General features: G+C 39.4%; 1 protein-coding gene across 1 annotated transcript in view; it reads right to left on the bottom strand.

The window, feature by feature from the left end:
* Positions 1-292: 292 nt before the first annotated feature.
* LOC124805693 overlaps positions 293-9,803 on the bottom strand; it is a 262,026-nt gene continuing 252,515 nt past the window's right edge. Inside the window, exons 7-8 of the mRNA XM_047266263.1 lie at positions 6,646-6,940; positions 293-1,536 (exon numbers count right to left, since the gene is read on the bottom strand). Coding sequence (XP_047122219.1) covers positions 1,454-1,536; positions 6,646-6,940 — 378 coding nt within the window. The 3' untranslated portion in view covers positions 293-1,453. The remainder of the gene's footprint in view (positions 1,537-6,645; positions 6,941-9,803) is intronic.

Here is a 9,803-nt window from a genome sequence, read left to right as displayed (position 1 = left end):
GTGTGTTTTGTGTGTGTTTGTGTGTGTGTGTGTGTGTGTGTGTGTGTGTGTGTGTGTGTGTGTGCGCGCCCATGTTTTGTGTGTGTTTTGTTTCTGTGTGTGATAATATCTGCAAACCTATATCTAACCGTCTGACAAATGTACATGGTGGACTGCTACTGTAGTTGAAAAATTTATTTCGGATCTGTTGCAAACAGTTATGACTGTGTTTTCTTGTAACATTTTGAGATATAGCTCTTGTAGGAAAGATAGTAAAGAAAAGATTGAAAATATGTTCAGCTTTCATGTCTATTATATTTTGATTGCACAGTTTATGGAAAAGTAAGGAGATACAAGGTAAATATACCATACAAAAATAACACAGAGGATAGATTAGGCTGTCAAAAGCATAGTATATGACATCTTCATGAGAAATAGATGTTCTACACAAATTTATGGAAGTTTATGAAACATATAATGTTTACATATGTACCTGGATCAATGCTGTTGAAGAATGAATATTGGCCATATTAATAAATAATTTATCTCAATTACTACTTAATCTACTTATTATGTTTATGCACAACCACTGAAACAATTTAATTAGTACTTGTATAGTTGTAGTTATTGTATCATGTTAGGAACATTTGTAATGTATGTAGACTTAAACATAACGAACAAAATATTACGTACTACGAAAGATATATAACTGGAAATTTATTTTTAAGTATTTGTGCTAGTGTTCAAATTTATGAGAAAAATATTTAATCATTTAAATTGTGTGCAAACATCATTAGAAAAAATGAAAGTGAATGTAATAATTGGTTGAAAATACAAGAAATACAGTCATGTTTTAAGTTCAGTACTATTAATATTTTAAAATACCAGGCTTTTAAATATGATGTAGATAGTGGGTATAATAATCAGAAAATTTTACTATTGAGAAATACCGTTAAGTAAAGAACACACATTTCCAAAAATGGGTGTCAAATTAATATTTTCATCTGGTGAACACTGACCATTACTTTCAGCATTTACTGAACCCTACTACCTACAGGCGTTGTTTCTCTCATTTAGGTCACAATAACAAATGAAGCACAGTAGCACATAAATATGGATTATGATGGGTACATTACTTCTAAGCTCTGCTTTAACGTAACTGAAGGACCTCAACAATCCGATGGAACCAAATGCCACATTTGAAAACAAGCTAATTTAGTGGCACACATTCTTGCCTTTGTGAACAGTCTTTGTAAGCACTAAGCTATGCATGAATTTCAAGCTTATGAGGTGTTACAGGACCTAATCAATACTGAAGGACCTTAGTAAGTTTTTATACAATTGCAACATCTTCTTAATGAAGCACTTGAGAAAACTTGACTAGAATTTCACAAAAAGGTTTTGTAGACTTATTAGGGTAGCCTTGCAGAAACCTATTTTGACACTGGCAGTAATAAGGAACAGATAGGTCCCTTCATACATGGATGTTGTTGCACTTTTCTTCGAGAGGAGTTGCTTCCTTTTCGACACCCGTCCACACTGGATTCAATGGGGAATCTGAAATCAGTAAAATACAGTGTATGGAATAGAACTCTCAGTTTTCTAATTTTTATTAAATAACGTATATGTATATTAGCTCTTAGGTAACTACTTCATCAGTGATTTACGTAGTAAACTAATCACGAAATGATAGTTACAACACTGCATTACAAAAGAGAAAGTTTGGTATTTGGTCGTTATACTACTCCATCCTGTTTCAACTGGACATCTAATACGCTTACTACCATCGTATATTTTAGTCACAGGTATTGTTCTTTGTAATTTGAAAAGCTTCGATGAACAATATATTAAAGGAAACTGACAAAAATCACAGGCGCTTTATTTTGGGAAATGCAACAGACATCACATAAGGGGGTTCAGAAAGTGAAGGAACGTATATGGTAAAGCATAAAAAGCACTGTGACTCTAAACTTGTCAACTACTGGTGCTGAAACTGTAAAGAAATGCCCAGTGGAAATAGAATGCGAACTTCGAGAAGAAACGGTATGGAATTATCGCCACTCTCCATTGAAAAACTGACACTGTTTTGAAATACATCCATTAGAAATTTGAAAATAATTCTCAGATGTAATAAGTCATAATAGAAGTAGCTTACTGTTACACTGGCACACTCGCGAGAAATTGTACGAAAGAAAGTAGCATAAAATTAGGGATCATGTGATAGTCCCTCCAAGATGAAATTTTCCATTTAACTAGTTAATAACGGACGAAATCATAGTTGAAGTAAATGTGAAGTGCCCAACTTTTTCACCCCAAAATTCTTTTGATCACTTAAAGATGATGATGATAGTCATCTATTTTCACATGGAAAAACAGTGACCATGAATCAAAAAGCAATGCGTCATTGCTACGTCAGTAATAACTAAAGGCATCACCTTTGTCTTCCTTTTAGTACGGCAATGGTATTTTTACCAAGAAAATAGCAAATTTGATGAGGCTAATTTAGTGATGTAGCTCTCTTGTAAATCTAACAAGAACTGCTGCAAAAACTGCACAAAAGTCCTATGTTCCATGTCTTTTCAATCGGTTATTTCTTGGCCGGAAAAAGTAGTATAGCTCCATTAAAATATTTGATGCTTGTATTTCGGTTATTCATGAAGAGAATGGGTTCCTCTATATTTCACTGTTCGCTGTTCGTCTGGCTGGAACCAGTTTTAATTTGTCTTTATAGAGTCAGCGTTGTCATGACAATACGACCCCAAACCACAACCACTTAGTATCCACATAGTATGCTCATGTGTAACAAGCAGTCCAGTCACGCATCATTTGCAACCCTGCTCCACCGGGTGGTCTGGACTACCGTGAGAGATCATTTTATGAGAAGTTGGCCAGGATGCGACATGATCCGCAAACCACGTGACGTGTTTTATTATTTAAATATTTATTTGCTTTTCCCTTTAAGTTTCTTAGGCAGAGTCTGACACAGGCCAAATGCCAGAAATAAAAACGTTGATGCAAGTATAATACGTGCCATATTAATATGAAATTACAAATACTACAATTTTAAAAATGGCTGTCTCGCAGTTTCAGCAGAGGAATCACACAGCCAACCGGTTAGAAATAACTGTTTGGTACATTGATCTAGGTTTAGACACTTCTAAGGATGCTTTCATCAGAAGGAAATTTTAAGAAACCTTAAAGTTACATTGCGAGAAAGCAATTGTCGAAGTTTTGAGCAGATATGCTCAAGTAAAAAAAATTAAGTTAAACACCTTCATATGCCTAGAACAATATCAGACTGATGTTGTTCCTAGCAAGGCATACATGCTAAAGGCTGCTCACAGGAAGCTATTTGCTGTGGCGAAGAGAAAGGGAACTTCCTGTGTACTTCCCCCCCGACAGAAGATGCCGTAATGTACTCGGTACCATTGCTACTCCACGGAATTTCTGATATCTAGTTCTATGTCACGCCACTCTATAGACCCTAGACGAGAGTGTTGTACCCTGGAACATTTTTCTGACACTTTCTTCTAATCGGAACTGTAACAGACGTTTAATATATTGTCTTTTTCAATTTATAAAGGATAGCATTCACCTTTGTGTGCTGCTAAAAATTTACTCTGGAAAAGTAAAACGTTTTCAAATGTGAAAAAATATTTTAGATGTCATGTACGCAGGACAAATATTCCATTGAAACTTAAAAGTGTTGCAAATCGAGAATATCTTCTCGTTGCTGTATTTAATAGTCTTCCCATTACATTGATCCTCCAATACAACGCAATAATGAGTAATTGAAAGCAAAGTACTATCAAAAACACGTTACAAGTTAAATACACTTCAAATAGAGGTTAATGGAAAGTAATTCAAATTTTTATTGCCGGACAAGTAAAATTGATTAGATCAATAAAGAAACCCAGTTCATTTGCAAATAGCATACGTTCCATAGTAACATTCCTCCTTCCTTTTCTAAATGCAAGAGGGTGCAAGACCGACGAAGTATTAGAAAATAGTTCACATATTTTATAACTTTTGCTTGGGTTGGGAATGTACAAGAAAATTAATTATTAAAGTAATTTACGTGATCCCTTTATAAAAGGAGAGAAAACCAAAGGACAGATGTCGTTGTTGTGGTCTTCAGTCCTGAGACTGGTTTGATGCAGCTCTCCATGCTACTCTATCCTGTGCAAGCTTCTTCATCTCCCAGTACCTACTGTAACCTACATCCTTCTGAATCTGCTTAGTGTATTCATCTCTTGGTCTCCCTCTACGATTTTTACCCTCCACGCTGCTCTCCAGTACTAAATTGGTGATCCCTTGATGCCTCAGAACATGTCCTACCAACCGATCCCTTCTTCTAGTCAAGTTGTGCCACAAACTCATCTTCTCCCCAATTCTATTCAATACCTAATCTTCAGCATTCTTCTGTAGCACCACATTTCGAAAGCTTCCATTCTCTTCTTGTCTAAACTATTTAGCGTCCATGTTTCACTTCCATACATGGCTACACTCCATACAAATACTTTCAGAAACGACTTCCTGACACTTAAATCAATACTCGATGTTAACAAATTTCTCTTTTTAAGAAACGCTTTCCTTGCCATTGCCAGTCTTCATTTTATATTCTCTGTTCTTCGACCATCATCAGTTATTTTGCTCCCCAAATAGCAAAACTATTGTGTAACCTATAACCACGGCTTTATCTAACTAAAACTTGTGCGTTAATGAGCATTTCGCTCTGATTTAAGTATATGGCCGAAAGAGACAGCCTTCCAGGAATTGTGAAACGAATCCTTTCGTCCAGGACCGTGTTCCACGAACGGTGCAGATTTGAAACGAGATGAAATTCACCGGCGTTTATTGTGCTGAATGAGGCCAAGCTGATCAGGCCTAAGCGCTGTAGTGCAGTCATAGGGAAACCGCGTAGGAGCTGTTTGTGCCCTAGAGGGTTGTAGCAGTGTTAAATATGGCGGACTTAAGATACGCCATAAAGGGAAACATTTATGAATACCACTTAATTCTATAGTAGTTCAGGGAATAAAGCCACAGTAATTTTAATCTACCATCTTTCTTAAATTTTCATGGTGATCCCAATAAAAATTGAACATTTATTTTATCTATAGTAGCTTGGGAGTTATTGTTAAAGTGAAATTAAAAAGTTTTGTAACAAAGATCTGAATACTAAAAGCTGAACGCTTTGGTCGATCTTAGCGATCGGCATTTCATATAAAAGCGAATCATTAAAAGACAGATATTGTAAATATCAACTTTGTAACTTTGTTTAAAAGATATAGTAAATTTAAATCATCAAAATTTTCAGTTAAGCATCAGATCATCATTTCCTCCACAAAAAACACATTGAACGATAACAGCATGACATCTTACTGGATCATTAGGTAATAAAATATTTGTTGTTAAGTATAGTACATAATAGTTCCTATTGCTCTTTATTTATTTATCGGAAAGCACATTAGTGCAAGGCTACTGGCCGTGACATTCAAAGTTAAGAAGGAAATTTTATTGGTTTTTATGTAAAAGAATATAACGTTTATTATGTAACAGATATTATTGTTAGTTTATTTAGAACGTGAAAGTTGTCAAGCTTTGATTAGTTAAATATGTTAAAATGTAAAATAATGTGGAATAAGCCGTAGCCCATCAGGTGGACTGTTTCAGGGAAGGGAACTGCACTAGTCAGTTGAGCGACGATGTTCGGCACGCGGTAGACGCGGCCGGAGACGGGTAGTTCGGCTGGAGACACCAAAGTGCACAGTTGTGGTCCACACACCAAAGGGTACAGTTCGGACTGAGACGCGAAAGCGGACAGTCGGTCTTTAGGTACTTCGAAAATTCCGCATTGTGCGGCATCGCGGGACTTAGACTCAGCGGTGAGCAGCAGCGCGCCTGGTGTGAACTCTAACTTTTCGCGTAGATAACTTGTATTTCGCGCTGAGATTGTGAATGATCGAACTGTGTCAAATGGATATGCGCTCGCGTGTCACTCTAAATACGACCACTTTCGCTATTAGTTTGCTTTCTGAATAAACATTATTCTAACCAAATCGCAACTGTGTGGCCACATCATTAATAGGTCGTTAATTTAGCTCCCAATATTATTATTACTGTTATTATATGTCACTTTAACCTCGTATGTTTCATGCAATTCCGCAAATTTGCCATCAGCCAGACACTTTAACCAAAGGGTCAAAAGTGTCTAATTTAGGGCGTGTAATGCGACATGTGCGGTTCAACCACTAGACGAGTTGGAGCCAAGATATTTCAACGAAGAAGAATTGCATATGAGCCCGAACATTTTTGGGATGTTAGCACGAAAACTCATACCATTTTAAGAAGTTAGTAAACTTCCATATGGAACATCGTGACGTCAAACGCAAGACAAGAAAAGCAACAACAAGAAGAGTTTTGGATGCCAGATGGCTGTATCTACAACGCAGTCCTTAAGGTGATTCTAAAATCCCTTTCCGGTATTTGTTACTACTGGTGTTACTGTGATGTACGAGCATGCGTTGTGCGCCGCATTTTTTAATATATTTCTGAGTGTCAGAAGCAAAAATATCTTCCTCAAATTTTCTGGACTTTTGATAGTTGATAGTTCATAGTTCAGAAATCACAGGCGTTCTGCTGCCACGCCGACCATAGTGTACTGACCCTTCTTGCAAGGCTCGTCCTCGAAGTCCACGATGAGCGCTGCCTTCTCCGGCTCCTGGTGGTGGCGGCGCAGGAAGGAGCCGCGGTAGCAGAAGAAGAGGGCGAACAGCGCCACCACCGCCTTCAGTGCCGCCCCCACGATCGGGCCGGCCACGCCCTGTAGCCAGACGCCGCCTCCGGCCCCAATTCCGCCTACTCCGCCTCCAGCTGACAGCCCCTCAACCCCCAGCCTGCCGGTGTCCACCACCAGCGGCCGGCTGCGACTCACCGACTCGGAGCGTGAAACCAGCTCCACCTGAAACATCGGGTTTTAGATACGGCTCTGTAACTTGTCTCATGGAAACACTTTGAAAGCTGCCTGTTATTCACACTTGCTTTTTTGACCACAAAGTCTTCCTTTTTCTTAAATCCTGAGTTTATCTTTGCAATGCTTTGCATGTTAATGCAATGGTCAGCTTCGATTGGTCGATATTAGCTCATTGAGTGATCTTTTTGTGTCTCCATTGATGCATTACATACCTTCGGAGGCCGGTTTGGACCCTCAGCTAATGTGAAAGGTTCAGGAACGTGAAACCACGAGACGATATACAGGGTGATCAAAATGTCAGTATAAATTTGAAAACTGAATAAATCACGGAATAATGTAGATAGAGAGGTACAAATTGACACACATGCTTGGAATGACATGGTGTTTTATTAGAACCAAAAAAATACAAACGTTCAAAAAATGTCCGACAGATGGCGCTTCATCTGATCAGAATCACGATACACTTGCGACTTCAGGTAACCCCAAAGCCAATAATCTCACGGACTTAGGTCTGGAGACCTGGGAGGCTAAGCATGACGAAAGTGGCGGCTGAGCACACGATCATCACCAAACGACGCGCGCGAGAGATCTTTCACGCGTCTACCAATACTTCTTCTTTTTTTTTGTTCTAATAAAACCCCATCTCATTCCAAGCATGTGTGCCAATTTTTACCTCTCTATCTACATTACTCCGTGGTTTATTAAGTTTTCATTTACTGACTTTTTGATCGCCCGGTAGTTTCGGATGAGCTTCCGGCGTTCCGTTCGTTGTCTCCGGTTTGGGAGGCAGTCCAGTCTGATTTGTTTTCTGGAGTTGGTGTTACGCGGTTTATAGTTTCCGCAGTGATGATGTACGGGTGACATATTTCCATTACTTTCTACGATGTCTAATAGGTATAGGTGAATTCAGGTTAATTTTTGGATATTTTTACCGATTCCGCTGTGACAGTTTTAGAGTCGTTCAAAGTAAGTGTACGGTCAGTAGCACGCACATACCCAGATCATGCGATACTTGTTGGAGGCGACTTTAACCTACCGAGTATAGACTGGGACGTATGTACATTTATCAAATGGTTCAAATGGCTCTGAGCACAATGGTACTTAACATCTGAGGTCATCAGTCCCCTAGAACGTAGAACTACTTAAACCTAACTAACCTAAGGACACCACACACATCCATGCCCGAGGCAGGATTCCAACAGCGACCGTAGCGGTCGCACGGTTCCAGACTGACGCGCCTAGAACCGCTCGGCCACACCAGCCGGCTGTACATTTGTCGCATGCAGTACAGATAGGCTTGTGAAGTACTTTTGGAGACGTTTTCCGAAAATCGTCCTTAACAACCATTTCGACAGACGACACGCAGTGCGTATATCTTAAACCTTGTAGTTACAAATAAGTCAAACCTTACCGACAGCACCACTACAGAGGCAGCGATTTATAATCATGATGTCATCATAGGTACTATAGCTACTGAAGCTAATAAGTAAGTCAAGAAGGCAAGGAGAGTGTTTCAGCTAGAAAAATCAGATAAGCAGATGTTAGCATCTCCCTTAGACAGTGAACTAACATCGTTTAGTTCCAGTATGATGGAACTAGAAGAATTATGGGCAAAAGAAGAACTTCTGTGAAGTTTGGAAGGTAGGAGACGATATACTGGCAGAAGTAAAGCTGTGAGGACGGGACATGAGTCGTGCTTGGGTAATTCAGATGGTAGAGCACTTGCCCGCGAATGGCAAAGGTCCCGAGTTCGAGTCTCGGTCCGCCAGAAAGTTTCATGTTTCAATTATGGGCAAAGTTTAAACAGACTGTGAATCGTCATACCTTAGCAAAAGATCAGGCCGAGAAACCAAGACAATTCTGGTCCTATGTAAAATCGGTGAGCGGATCTAAGGTTTCCATTCAGTCACTCGTTGGCCAATCTGGTGTGGCCGTAGGGGATACGGAAACGAGAGCTGGAGTTCCAAATTTCGCATTTAAGAAACCACTCACGCAAAAGACTCGTACAAACATACCGTCGTTTGGCCGTCACTCAGACTCCCGTTCGGACAACATAGTAATAGACATCCCTGGCGAAGAGAAGCAGCTGAAAGAGTTGAAAAGAAATAAATCGCAAGGTCCGGATGCAACCCCAGTTCGATCTTACAAAGCACTCCATGGCACTGGACCCTTACTTAGCTTGCATTTATCGCGAATCTCTCACCCAGCGCAAAATCCCAAGCGAATGGAAAAAGCACAAGTGACTCCTGTATATCCAGGATAAAAGAAAGGAGCCGCAGAATTACAGACCAATATCCTTAAAACCGGTTTGCTGCAGAATTGTTTCACATATTTTGAGTTCGAATATAAAAAATTCCTTCAAACCGGTAAGCTTCTGTGCAAACACCAGCATTGCTTTAGAAAGCATCGCTCATGCAAAACTCAGCATGTCCTTTTCTTAAAAAATATACTGCGAACTATGGACGAAATGTGACAGGAAGATTCCATATATCTAGATTTCCAAAAAACGTTTGACACGTTGTCCCACTTCAGACTGTTAACGAAGGTAGGAGCATATGGAATAGGTTCCTAACATGTGAGTGGTTCGAAGAGCTCTTATGTAATAGAATCTAGTACGTTGTCCTCGGCGGCGAGTGTTCTTCAGAGAGAAGGTATCGTCAGGATGTTTGACAGAAACGTTATTATTTTCTATGTACATAAATCATCTCGCGTACGGGGTGGACAACAGTCTGTGATTGTTTTCTTGCCATGCCGTGGTGAATGGGAAAGCGTCGACGTTTAGTGACTGTAGGAGGATACAAGACGACAGACAAAATTTGTAGTTGGTGTGATGAAAAAAACGTTGAAAAAT

The sequence above is a fragment of the Schistocerca piceifrons genome, chromosome 7 (genome assembly GCF_021461385.2).
Source record: "Schistocerca piceifrons isolate TAMUIC-IGC-003096 chromosome 7, iqSchPice1.1, whole genome shotgun sequence".
NCBI lineage: Eukaryota > Metazoa > Arthropoda > Insecta > Orthoptera > Acrididae > Schistocerca > Schistocerca piceifrons.
Note: the sequence above shows the minus strand (reverse complement) of the source record. Positions and strands in the feature narration are given on the sequence as shown.